This window comes from Onychostoma macrolepis, chromosome 07, assembly GCF_012432095.1.
Source record: "Onychostoma macrolepis isolate SWU-2019 chromosome 07, ASM1243209v1, whole genome shotgun sequence".
Taxonomy (NCBI): Eukaryota; Metazoa; Chordata; class Actinopteri; order Cypriniformes; family Cyprinidae; genus Onychostoma; species Onychostoma macrolepis.
Window position 1 is genome coordinate 8,077,458 of NC_081161.1, and position 14,114 is coordinate 8,091,571.

Sequence of the window (14,114 nt, forward strand, 5' to 3'; positions counted from 1 at the left end):
AACCAATTGAGTTTGTGTGGGAGATATTCATTAATGTGTTTTTATATTAATTATATGCTCTTACTTATTTTTTATCTTTCATGATGCAAATTCGTCTGTTCTCCATGTCATGTTAGAGTACAAGTCCATCCAAGTTCAACTTCATTCAAAATCGCAGTCTATGAGTCCAAGTTGGAGTCCCAGTCCCCCAGCTCTACAAATCACTAATGCTAAGTATAAAAAACAGTAACAACAAAGGCTCAACAAAGGTTACCAACTGCCATTTTTGTGAACACACCAAATAAGGGGGCATCGTTGGCCAGTGTTTAAACAGATCAGAGTATAAAAACAAATTTATAAGTATAACAGATGCCCAACATCCAGATTTACATACAACCTGATCGTTTTCATGTCCTGCCAAAAAGCATTCTTTCCACACTATATCTGTGCTTACATCAACATGGCAAAGCTCCACAGTAGAAATTCCTTATTTAACAGTAACACATGGACTAACTTCTGATAAATGAGGGTGTTGGAGTACATAGTGTGCAGTACACACAACTGGCAGACTGCGTTTGGCAGTGTCGAATCCAGACGATATCTTCAGAGGGATGCTGCACTACTGCACTGTAGTGGCCAACAGAACAGACCGTTATTGAGGAAATTTCAGCCAAACAGACAGAAAGCAGCTTTAAATAAAAATGTGATGAATGTTTATCAGACTTTCAAAGTGATGAATGCTATGTGGACTGTAAAAACAGGAATGTATCACCACGTTGATTAATTGCTGATTAAATAAGCAAGCCTGCAAAAACATGAAGGTGGTACTTGCAGCTTGAATTGCTCTGACAAAATAACTTTTTGTCATTATAAATTGCACTATTTTTATGTTTGAACTTTTGATAATTAGATAGTAAAAAAATCACAGATTTAATTTGCAATAAATAATATTATAATTAGGAAGTGTGAATCACGTCCCCATGAGGGAAAGAGATGTTTTCAGTTTTGTAAGACAGGAAGTTATTGCTCATCCACAGAGGAAGATGAAACTGTTTTTGTGGCTGCCTTGTTCATCACAAATCTCACAGGACTAGTTAAAGACCAACCTTCACCAGAGTTAAACTACATGAAGACTCAAAGTCTGTATTTATAGTATATCATAAAGATACACATAATATCTTATAATAGAAATTGAGATACATTCTAATGTTTACATTGTTGTTTTTGAAAAATAATAATGTCTTTTTTTTTCAAAAACACATAACTGACACTTTGAATGCATTATAATGTATTATATTTACACGTTTCAAACACCACTCTTAAACATTCTTTGTTACTGAGATGACTAGATGGGTTACAACATCAATATTTAGCTTGATTGTCATCTCCAGACAGCAAACTTCAGGTTGAGCGCAAACAATGGTGTGTTTAAAGTCCAAAAGGTGAATGTGCTGAATATCCAAAGGGTGAATTTCCAGTTTCCCAATATTACCTGTCTAGAATGTATTTCTAAAAGTCTCATTGAGATCCGGACAAAGAAAACTGTGTGAAAATCGAGTGGTGTTAAATCTACTAAACTTCACACAAGTTCAAGAGCAGGTTACTGAGCAAGCCACCGATTCCTTGAAGAAACATTAAAGGGAGTATTATCTTTCTCACACTGAGAACAACCAATCATTCATCTCTCTACCTCCTCCTTCTCTCTCTCTCTCTCTCTCTCTCCCTCTCTCATTGAGACAAAGCGAACAAGCAGTTGCATTTTCAAAAAAAAGTTCAGATGAGTCTTAGAAGGTCCAAAAAAAAAAAAAGCTCAAATGAATAAACATAATTAACATACATACAGCTTCTTTAAATTTCATATTTGATAATATTTCTAATGAGTGCAAAATTTTGAAAAAAATAAAATAAAATGTATTTTATTCCACATACTGTCCCCAAAGAGTTTGGACACTTTTAGACACTTAAGTCACACTTAAACATGTCTGGTTGTTCATTGGAGAAACAATGGCATCTGCAAACAAATGATGCTGCTTTTCTCAGACCTTCGCATTTTATATTCGCAAATAAAGCCAAGCTGATTTTGACAAGAACATTTGACAAGAAAGTGTGCAAATATAAATATTATATATATATATATATATATGATTTTAACAAACTTATTTGTTGTCCCTGAAAAGTGGGTTTGATATTTTGTTAATGTTAGGATATTAATAAATTTTAAGCGTGAAAATACCTTCGGAGTCTCTACTCCATCTCTCTCTTTCTGTGTCCAGTAATTGACATACTATACGCATTATGAAAGTGTGTAACTGCACCCTTAATAACAATTCATTTGATTATTAAATAACAATGAAAAGAATGCCATTTAAAAACAGGTCAAACAGACGTTTGAATAGAAAAGGAGAAGCGAAGTAGCTTCCTCTTCTACGGCACATAAAGATTCCCTACTAAACTATTTTAATCAAGCTTACTCCAATTAATTAGTATAAAAGTATGTGTCAGATCAAGACAGCTGGTCGGTTGTCAGCTGTAGGCTACGCTTCGTCGGATTAAGTAATCAATAAATGAACCAGACTTATTGACTCCGACCGACAGCCTATGTTTTGACGGCACTGATTCCAAATATTTACACTAAAATACACTAAAAACGTTTTACAACAACGACATACATACATAAAGTATGTTTCAGCAGGTGAAGATGAACCGAAACAACCTGTCAATAGAACTCAATGGATAGAAATGATTCTGTTCAACAGAGGAATATACAGAAGCGATTCAACACCAAATACTCTCCTCACACAATACAGGATTACAAAATACTCAAATTAACTATTCGAAATAAGTAACAGGCACTTACTCTTGTGCTCGTGGGACTGAAGGCACAGGTACAGCGATCGTGTGTCAGTCAGTCAGAAGTGAAGGCAGCAGAAGTGCGCTCCTGATCTGTGTGTGAGTCAGTGACTGTACCGTAGCAAGCATGTGTGTCAGATCCGCAATCAGTTTACCTACTCTTTCACAAGAGAAGAAATATACTGGCTATCATCCGCAGTTGGAGGCAATAAATGGCGTTTGAGGACATGCGAAGTTGGGTTTCCTATTGGCTCTGTGTATTTTATAGTGGAGGAGGCTGAACCTAACGTCCAGAATGAAGTGTGGCAGACTGTTCTGTATGAAATCATTACAGCGCGGTCTAAATTAGGCTTACCTGTTGACATAATCCAACAATAAGGTATTTCACTCGCCCTTTAGACTTCCGGAACAATAACAGGTGATAGTTCATGCGTTTTTCATACTTGATAACGCACTACATGTTAGGATGCAAAGGTGAACAATAAACCACAGAATCACTGATAACATCTATCATTATCTGTGAGCTTATTATTTAATATTTTTTAACTATTTCAACTGTTTGAGATGAACTCTACCAGCAGTGATATTAGCTGAAGTTTGGACTCTGATCGCCTTCTAATTACTGTCAAACTCAAACTACAATGGCGCCACCGCGTGGATCGAACACGCAGTTTGTCCATTAAATATCTATATAGCCAATAAAATGGTTAACGCGAGGCAACAGATGATTGTTTTTTAAAATGTAGTATTAGTGGGTGATAAAAAATAATAATAATAAAGCTTCACGATTCAAAAAGTCAGCATTAACTGCGTTCATGAAAGTTCGAAACGAATCGCTCTTTAAAGCCGGATCTGAGATTAAATGATTCATTCACTAATCGGTTCAAATGACTGGCCATAAATAGATTGCTAATCCTGAGTTTTTCATATTCTTTAAACAGATATTTTACTTCATAAGAAAACCACTTTCTACAGCCTCATGAGAGACTCGTTGTGAGAACCAAAAACAGAACTTAACTGAACAGAACAATTACTTTTTAATGCAAAAATAGCCTAGTAGTGGTGATTTTGATTCATTCAGTGACTCGAGTCTTCTGTATTCTCAGTGAGTCATGAATCAATTGATTCTCTGTCGACTTCTTTGGTCAAAAATAGCTAACATCAAAAGGGTTAAACAGACTCTAGAGTATTGTTAACCATTGCAATTTCGGACATTATGACTTTTTTCCATGCACAAAAAATAAAATAAAATAAAATAAAATAAATAATAGGCTAATAATAGACAATGATAATAATTTATTTGTGCGTAGCACTTTTTAACAAGGGGAAATGAGTAGGTTTTAATACCTACGCCTGATTGCTTGTTTATCGGGGGGTATATAAAAATATATGTTTTATGTATTACATAAAAAGAGGCCTACATCTAGGTAAATGCAAATAAATAAAGCCTAGAATAAATGCAACAAACTAAGAAAAAGCTGAATAAGAAACGTTGTGAAACAAATAACTAAAATAGCCTATTGTAACTGTTCGTCACAGTTGATTTGCATATGTCAAATTCGCGTAAATTCACTGAATGTATGTCTCGCATATGCAGTAAATGTGAATAGCTAGAGATGCAGTATAAAGAGGTTTGTGTTTGTGTGGATGCGCATCGCCCCGCCCCGCCTCGTGCAGCTGGAGCTCCTCTGATCACACACACACACACACACACTGCACAGACACAGCCGCTCTCTGCTCACACACACACTGTACAGACACCAGTCGCCCTGTCAACATGTTTCTGCTCGGATTCAGCCTGTGCCTGGCCATCGTCCACGGAATTGTCCCCGAGATATCCAAAACAGACATGGACATCATTGCAAACATGGAAACAAATGCAGAAGAAGGACAAACGGCACTGAGCGATGTGTTCAAAGAGGTGGGGGAACTGATGGAGGACACGCAGCAGAAGCTGGAGGACGCGGTGCATCAGGTTTTTGCTTTAAAATACAGTCCAATTATTGGATTCTCTCACAACTAATAGCTTTTGAGTTTTAATAATAGCATCATTGGCTGCAATGGCAGTTTTCCTAAAAATGATCCATCACAGCTTAATTAGATAATATGGACATGATATGAGATATTAGACAGCAGAATTAAATTTTCACATAAACTGAGACTGACTAATATTGTTAGGACTATTTTCATTTTAAACTACACTTTTTCATACTGTTTTACCTGTGAATGCCATTGTTAGGTGTTATTCTTCAGAGATCTCCCAAATTTGCCATTTTTCAACTTTATATAAAAACTGATGCCCATGAATGTAAGTGAATGTAAGTAGATATTGTTGGTTCAACTCTTTACCCCAAAATAGTCAAGTAAAATTTAAAGTGGTTTTATAAAAAAAATACATATTTAATATTACTGATTAAGACAATTCCCACTGTGAGGGAACTCATTATGAAGTTTCACATTATAAAGAATTATAAAGTTGTGCAAATCATAAGAATACTTTAGTTTGTGCCTCTTGCTATGCCCAGAACTAAAATGTTTCATTAGTTAGAAATTGCTTTTTGTGAGGACAGTGACAGTCTATAAATTTTTTTAAAATCCCACTTACCCCAGTAATCAAAAACTGAAAAAGTTAAGAAATTCATTGGTCACAATTTGTGGAAACCTTTACATCAATGAAAGTGATTTTCAAGGGTCAGTTCATTTAGAAATAGCTTATTTGGTAGCTGGGAAATTGTACTTATTGCAGCATTTTCCTTTTTTCTCAGATGGACAATGAGACAGCAAAATCCAGCCTCCATCCACACAATGTCTCTTCAAATCTCCAGAATTACAGCAGTATTGAAATCATAGCTGGGAATCAATCCATTTATACTGCTGAGAGAATCAATAAGGTGGGTATGAGTTTTTTTCTGGTTCAGTAAGGCAGTTTAAATACAGTTATATGACTCTCCATAATACTTGATTCTGATTGGTCAGATCATTTGGCGTAATGACCACTTAAAGACCCCCTGTGGTGAAAATCAAGTTTGCAAATTCAAAACTTTTGCTGTACATTTTCTCCTTAAATCTGCAGTATACCAAAAGCACGGTTTGAAACAGTCCATTTCCTACCATCACAAACACTCACGGGACGGAGTTTAGAATGAGTTTCTGGTTCATACATGAAATGAATTATCATAGTGTAGCATTTACTACTTTAGTTAACTGAGTGAAAATGAAGCAGGTTTGAGCAGGTGTGATGGAGTGGAGGCGGGGACTCATTTGCATATTCATGTTTTAATGTTTACTGAATGAGGTAAAGATGCAGAACTATATTCAAGCCATTTTAAGGGATGAAAAAATGATTTTCACATGGTTCTAAATATGTCATTTTGATGATCAAAGCTGAGTTGTAAGGGATAAAATTAGTAACTGCAGGGGAACTTTACCTGTGGAATTGATTTTGTCCTTGGCAACTGGTTTCCTAGACACGATATTTCACGATGTTTTTTCTCACATACTATAAGTATAACTCAAATCATTATTTTGAGTCTATTTATTCATTAATGTGTTAAGTAATAAGTGGGATAATGTAGAATCACATTAAATGCATGATAATATGTGACTAAATAAATTTTGGTGTTTTTACTCCCAGACAACGGACAATTCAACCGAAGAGACAAACAACTTGACAACCATACAACCCAGAGATAACGAGAACAGCATTGATCACGTAAGCTGTCTGTCTGTCTGTCCGTCTATCTTTTTGTCTCTCGGTCTAATTGTGTCTGAAAAACCTGGTATTTATCTTGCTCAGCCAAACGCTGCCACAACCAAAACCCTTTTATTTGCACACATCTTCTCAGAGACGTCAGGAGGAATAGTTTTCAGGAAGAGGAAAACTCTTCCTCAGCTTTAAATTCCCGTCTGACTGAAATAACGCTGTCTGCTGTGAATTGGCCTGCTCTTTTAGATGGCAGGGTTCTGGATCTGAGGTGACAGTTCAGCTGACAAGGCAAGATAACGCCGGATAATCGGCAGATCTCGTCTATGTCTCGTCTTTACGGATGCACTAAGTCCACTAATTCCAGTCGTCCAGGAAGCTCAGACTAAGAAACCAAATGCACAAGCCAGTTTGTAGTTTACTGAACCATTCTATAAAATTTAAACAATATCACTAAAAAAAGTTTGCATGTTTTTTGTTGAGTTTATATTGTAAGGCTCATATAGTATGATATAGGAGAATACGGAGCTCTTACTCGAGGAGGAAACAACAATAAAAAATATTGGTAACACTTCACAATAAGGTGTCATTTATTAACATTAGTTAATGTATTAACTAACATGAACAAACAATGAACAATGCATTTATTACACTTTTGTTCATTGTTTATTCACGTTAGTTCACAGTGCATTTACTAATGTTAACAAACACAACTTATGATTTTAATAATGCATTAGTAAATGCTGAAATTAACATGAACTAAGATTAATAAATGCTGTAGAAGTATTGTTCTTATGTTTCCTTTATGAAAATCATTTAAGATTTCACAGTAAAAAGAATTGTGTTCCACAACCTTGAAGTATAAACTATCAATTTGATGGTTTTCCAGCAAAAGTTGAATGTTGATCATTTAGAGGCATTAGAAATTTGCATATCAAATATGACACAGTTGGCTTTATAGGGTTAAAATATCTTATGTACTCATCTGAAAACGACCATAAATTTATAAACCTTATAAATTAAATAACTGAGTTATTTTCATGACTCCAAAAATCACTGTTTTCCATCCTGTATTGATGTATTTCCTGTTGAAACAGGAAGTTCTAGAGGCTCATCCTCCCATTTTAAAATAGCTAATAGACATAAAATCACATGCACGATGATTTGCTAGTCAGTTGCAGGTGGTATAAGAGGGGAGGGACTTTTGTTCTAGATAAACAGCATTTGATTGGACAAAAATCTGTGTAGTGCAGGATGAGTCATCAATATTTTGGTCTATTTTTTCCAGATGATGTTTTTCCATTTTAAATATGTATATTTGCACAAATAAACATTTAGGAGCGTACTAGCCTATAGACAACCAAACAGACATTGATACAAAATCACAATTGGTCCTTAAAGGGATAGTTCATACAAAAATTAAAATGTTCATTATTCGCTCACCCTTATGTAATTTCATGTTTGAACATGAAACGTAGAAGAGTTTTTTTTGTTTTTTGTTTTCTACACAATGGAAGTCAATGGTAACTAGAATGGTTTAGTTACCAACATTCTTTAAAATATCTTTTGTGTGCTCCAAAAGAAAAAAGTCTTACAGGTTTGGAATGACATGAGGGTGAGTAAATGACACAATTTTCTTTTTTGGATAAGCTGTCCCTATAAGTCTGATTTATAATGATATAATTGCAGTGATTGTATTTAATATGTTTAAATCACTCGTTTGTTTCTTCTAACGGTAATGGAAGGGATGACTTTTGCCTCTGTTAAATATTTATGAACCAGGATGAAAAAGGAGGGAAATGGAGCATTACGGGATAAAAAGCTTTTTGTCCAACACTTCAACATCAGCCTAAATGTAGGGATGTAGAAAATTACTGCACCTATCATATGACCACCTCATATCTTCCCAAAATCCAGTGAATGTTGTTTTAGTTCTGTGGTGAAGTACAGCTCTGCTATTGATTAGTTCCTCAAATAGACGTGTGGGTTATGACTCTTATTTTAGTTCACATGTTGCTCGATCTGCTCCTTCTTGAAAGTTTTGAATGATTTTCTTCTGTCTCTCAGGAGTGCATCATTGATGAAGACTGTGAGAAGGGCAGCTACTGTCTCTACGAAACACAGAGATCAAAGTGTCTGCCCTGCAAACACACTGATGCAGTAAGCGGTTTCAAATTTCACAGACCAGGCACATTTGAAGTACACTTGACCTCTGCTATTATCCAGTAAGAGTTCGTCAAGTTTGCTTATTATGTGTTAGGTGTTCAGCCTAGTCTGTAGTAATTTTCATCTGCTCATTATTTTCTGCTTTCTCTGGGTCTCTGCACAAATATAATACCCAGTAATGTGGCTTTCCAATAACATGATGCAACTGAGCCTGCATTGTGACTGCATTGCAGTACGAGTGCACCTGGAATCTGATATGCCGAAGCGTTTCTCCTTTGGGTTTCACATCAAAGTGCGCAGATTGCTAAATATGAGCAGCTTCTCCGGCCCAAGATAGGACATATTGAGTTCACCTCGCGGCACAGGAAGTAGGGTAGCCAACTAAGCAGAATACAGATGTGCATTACTCTTGCAGGATATTGTTGAAGCAGATTCTAACACCCAATCAAAACAAACTGCTCGTTAGAGAGCCTTGCTAAGGCTTTGAACAAACATAACCTTATGTATGGAACATCGTGCTAATAGTTTTCTAAGCATTTTCTAAGATTTACTTTTGGCAGATGATAAAAGGGTGAAACTAAATACATTGGAGGCCTACACTGAGATGAATGACTCAAGAATATTGAAGAATGACTCTTGTGAGCCTAAATAACTCTTATTTACTGGTTCTTTTTGGTGAGGCATTAAACATACAGCACATCCTGAGGAGTCTGATTCTTGAACAAATGATTTATAAGCCAGTCCTTTTTAATGAATCAATAGCATACAGAACAACCAGTAGAGTTTGATTCGCTAATGAATGACTCACTTGAGCTTTTTCTTTTTAGTGAATCAATAACATACAGTGCAGCCAGTGGAGGAGTCTGATTCTTACATTGACTCGTATTAGCCATTTTTTAAATGTTTCAGTAGCACATAATTGCAATGGCAACAAGTGGAGTCCAATTCCTGAACAAATGACTCATGTGAGACAGTACTTTTTAGTGAATCAATAGCATGCCGCACAACCAGTGGAGTCTGAATCCTAAATGACTTATGAACCATGTCTATTTAGTGAACCAACTGCATATAGCCAAAGTCTTACAGTCTTTGATATAGCGCAACCAATATAGTCAAATTCCTGAATGCATGACATCCATGAGCCATTTTTTAAAGTGAATAAGTAGTGTACATTGCAACCAGTAGAGTCTAATTACAGAATAAATGAATTATGGGCCAGTTTATTTTTGTGAATCATAATTATGAATCAGCTAGTGCGGTATTCACATACTGAACCACAAGTTTGTATTTTTTAAGTCTGTGTAAAGATTTTTACAAGAATTATTTCACATTTCTGAGATGTTAAACCTGTTTTGTTGAAATCATAATTGATCTCATTTATAACACAATGCTGAGGGCAGTAAATGCAAAACTGTGCTTTTTCAGATTCTTTACATTCCTAATGATTCTTATTCTTACTCGGAACACTTTAGCAGCACACTGGCACAAATGTTTGTACAGGCTAAGTCTGGTTAAGTCTAGTCTTAAATATACTGTTACTTTGATCGTTTTTCGTGAAACACTCAAGTAATTTCTACCATCAGTGTTCTTGAGATGTATTGCTGTGCATCAGTGTCCTGAAAAAATTAATTGGTTGATTCAATATAAGCATGAAATATGTATGCTGAAATATTTTGAGCTGTCTCAAGCCATTATATGTCCTGTATCCCCCTCAGACATGCACCAAAGATGAGGAATGCTGTGCAGGACAGCTGTGCATTTGGGGTCAGTGTGCAAACAGCACAAAGGGAGCAGCAGGAACCATCTGTCAGTACCAGAGTGACTGTAAGGAGGAGTTCTGCTGTGCTTTCCATAAAGGTATGAGCATCTTGCATCATAACATATGAGCACGCTACATCTTGATCTGCACCTGCTGAATAGTGCATATATTGTTCAATTTTCAGCCCTGCTGTTCCCAGTGTGCAGCTCTAAGCCAATAGAACGTGAGCGCTGCATCATTTCAGCCAATCACCTGATGGAGCTGCTGTCGTGGGATTTTAAGGGGGAGGGTCCTCAAGAGCACTGTCCATGTGCCGGTGATCTGCAGTGCCAACATCTCGGGTAAGAAGCCATCATCTTCTTGCCATTTTCACTTAAAGGGATAGTTCACCCAAATATGAAAATTTAATGTTTATCTGCTGGGCATCCAAGATGTAGGTGACTTTGTTTCTTCAGTAGAACACAAATTAAGATTTTTAACTCAAACCATTGCAGTCTATCGGTCATATAATGGCAGTCAATGGGACCCACGGCTTTGAGAATCAAAAAAAACATACACCTACAAAACCAAATTAAACCCTGCAGCTTGTGACGATACATTGTGGTCTTAAGACACAAAACGATCGGTCTGTGCAAGAAACTGAACAGTATTTATATAATTTTTTAGCTCTGATCCACCGCACGGTCCAACTGTCCTGAGCGCACGTTATCGTGCTCTGGCATAGAAGATGCATGCATGGATCAGAGGTAAAAAATGATATAAATACTGTTCAGTTTCTTGCACAGACCGATCGTTTCGTGTCTTAAGACCACAATGTATCGTCACGAGCCGCAGGGTTTAATTTGGTTTTGTCTGTGTATGTTTTTTTTCTCTCAAAGCCGTGAGTACCATTGACTGCCATTATATGACTGACAGACTGCAACGGTTTGAGTTAAAAAGCTTTGTTTGTGTTCTACTGAAGAAACAAAGTCACCTACATCTTGGGTGCCCTGGGGATAAACATCAAATTTTCATTTTTGGGTGAACTATCCCTTTGATATGACATAAATATGTACATATTTAAATATTATATTTTAATATTTATACACTTATACGCTTGAAGTAAGACTTTTTTTTTTTACCACCATTTATTTGATTTAAAACACAGTAAAACAGTAATATTGTGAAATATTATTACTATTTGAAAGAACTTTTCTATTTTGATGTATTTTAAAATGTAATTTATTCTGGTGATGCACAACTGAATTTTCAGCATCATTACTTCAGTCACATGATCCTTCAGAAATCATTCTAATATGCAGATATTTGCAGAAAACAACCCCAATGACAATAAGTTCCTGGCCAAACTCTAGTTTTTAGTGATCAACTTCTTTTATGTGCACTATTTAAGAGAGAAATTTTAAATAAATAAAAGTTCAAAAATGTTTGGGGTCAGGAGCAGCTTTTTTTTTTAAAGCAATTAATAGTTCTACTCAGCAAGGTTGAATTAAACTGCTAAAAAGTGAGAGTAAAGACATTTATAATCTTACAAAATAGTCTATTTCAAATAAATGCTGTTCTTTTGAACGTTCTATTCATCAAAGAATCCTGAAAAAATGCATCACAGTTTCCACAAAAATATTAAGCAGCTAAGTTTTTTTTACATTGATAATTTAAGAAATGTTATTGTATTAGAATGATTTCTGAAGGATCATGTGACACTGAAGACGATGAAGATGATGCTGAAAATTCAACTTTGCATCACATGAATAAATCACATTTCAAATATTTTTCAGATTACTGTAGTTTTTCTTGTATTTTTGATCAGCCTTGTTGATCATAAAATAATACTTTCTTGACATGAAATAATATATGAAATATTAATAAGAAATTACGGTCACTCTCTTTATCAGACGAGGTGCACTGTGCCTGAAGAGTCAGAACTCCAGTGAAGAGGAGCTCACTGACACTCTCTACTCTGAGATTGACTACATCGTCTAGTGAGACTCAGCCTGTTTGACAGACAGACGAAGAGAAGCTGCTGAAACAGACATGAACGCTTCATCATCACTCCAAAGCTTTGTAGGAAACGCCTTCATTATAATCACCCAAACAGCAGTGAATGTGCAGCAGATTCACACTGACAGTGATTTGAAAGTATCAAGCTGCCTGGAAGTCGTTCATTTCCAAAGAAAGTTGGCGATTTGAGTGATGGTGATGGTTGGAGGCGTTAGATGACACAAATGAAATTAAAAAAAGTGAACTTTGAGTTTGAATGCAACAGTCACATGTGAGATACTGTAGATGAGTGAGTTACATTCCCTGCAACTTTGATTCAAGCACCTTTTCAAAGGATGATGATTTGTGATCAGATTTTCAAAGCTAGGCAGCATTAATATTTGGGCATCCAGCAGATCGAATCATTGTCAGTGTGAACAGCCCTCAAGTGTTGAAGCTCAACTGTGGCTTCTGAGCACTGGAAAGAAGCACTTATTATTAAATGTACAGTATTAATGCTTTAAGAATACATCAGGCAGAAAAATGTAAAGAGGAAATCTCTGTTGAGAGCCAATCCATCTTAGTTTAGTGTAGCAGCCAAAGTGACGTACCCATACAAGAAACCTCTTGTAATTTACCCAGGTAATAAACACAAACTTGCTCCAGAAAATAAAAGGTTGAAAAACATATATGTTGTTTATATCTTTTTTTTTTTATGTATATAATATGAACCAAAGTTTTGCATCCACTTATATTAGTTGCAATTATTTGAGTTAAAAGGTGTGGTCACATTTACCGTTGTTTGCTGAATTTTTCACAGGCGAAATCCAGTCAATTCAATAGGAATCTGTGCAAATTTCGCACGTGAGTGAAAGATTTCCCCATGCAGATTTCACAATGCGTTCAAGTTGGTCACATGAATTTGCTGTATTGACCAATAAAAAAGCGACTTGGTTTGAAAATGACTTCTGTGTGAGCTATGCTTCATCCATGGCTACACTAACAATTTTGCCTAAACATTGCTAATGTGACTTCACCTTAAAAGTGTGGGTTTAAAATTGAATGTAAGTTGGAGAACTTTCGCAGACTAAATGCATCCATTTCAATAGGAATTCATCTACGCAATTGTGAACTTTGCACAAAGGCAAAGATTTCCTTTTGCAGATTTTGCAATGGGTTCAAGTTGGTCATGTAAATCTGCCCATTGCCCAACAGAAAGCCACTTAGTTTGAAATTGACTTCTTTTTTGAGCTGTGCTTTATATATTGCTATACTTCACAACAGACAATGGACATTTTTTGCATGAAATGCCGTTAATGTGACCACACCGTAAGACTACGCACACCAACTGCACATGTGAAATTATTACTATTTATGAACCATTTCTGCAGCTTAAAGGAATAGTTCGCCCAAAATTAAAATGATAATTTACTCACTCTCAAGTTGTTCTGAAGTAGTATGAATTTCTTTCTTCTGTTGAACACAAAAGATGATATTTTGCAAAATGGTAGCCATTAACGTCTAGAGTATTTTTTATACTATAGAAGTTAATGGTTATCGTCAACTGTTTGGTAACAAACATTGTTCAAAATATCTTTTTACATTCAACAGAAGAAAAACTCTTATATGTATGGAACAACTTGAGGGTGAGTAAATGATGAAACAAAACTCATTTTTGTG

At 35.8% G+C, this 14,114-nt stretch overlaps 2 protein-coding genes across 12 annotated transcripts in view; one reads left to right on the forward strand and one right to left on the reverse strand.

Annotated features, from left to right (window-relative positions):
- Positions 1–3,197, reverse strand: part of mical2a (microtubule associated monooxygenase, calponin and LIM domain containing 2a) — a 61,731-nt gene extending 58,534 nt beyond the window's left edge. For 4 of the 11 annotated variants that reach the window (XM_058781192.1, XM_058781193.1, XM_058781195.1 and 1 more), the window contains exon 1: positions 2,837–3,196. The gene's annotated coding sequence lies outside the window, so the exon portion shown is untranslated. Of the gene's footprint in view, positions 1–2,836 lie in introns of all 11 variants that reach the window. The other 7 variants (XR_009271954.1, XM_058781191.1, XM_058781189.1 and 4 more) reach the window with 4 other exon arrangements.
- A 1,063-nt stretch (positions 3,198–4,260) lies between these two features.
- On the forward strand, positions 4,261–13,121 carry dkk3a (dickkopf WNT signaling pathway inhibitor 3a). The gene is made up of 7 exons (XM_058781536.1): positions 4,261–4,804; positions 5,595–5,720; positions 6,464–6,541; positions 8,600–8,692; positions 10,414–10,555; positions 10,642–10,798; positions 12,350–13,121. Exons 1-7 carry the CDS (start codon positions 4,607–4,609, stop codon positions 12,435–12,437), a joined length of 882 nt encoding a protein of 293 aa, XP_058637519.1. The 5' UTR covers positions 4,261–4,606; the 3' UTR covers positions 12,438–13,121.
- The last annotated feature ends 993 nt before the right edge of the window (positions 13,122–14,114 follow it).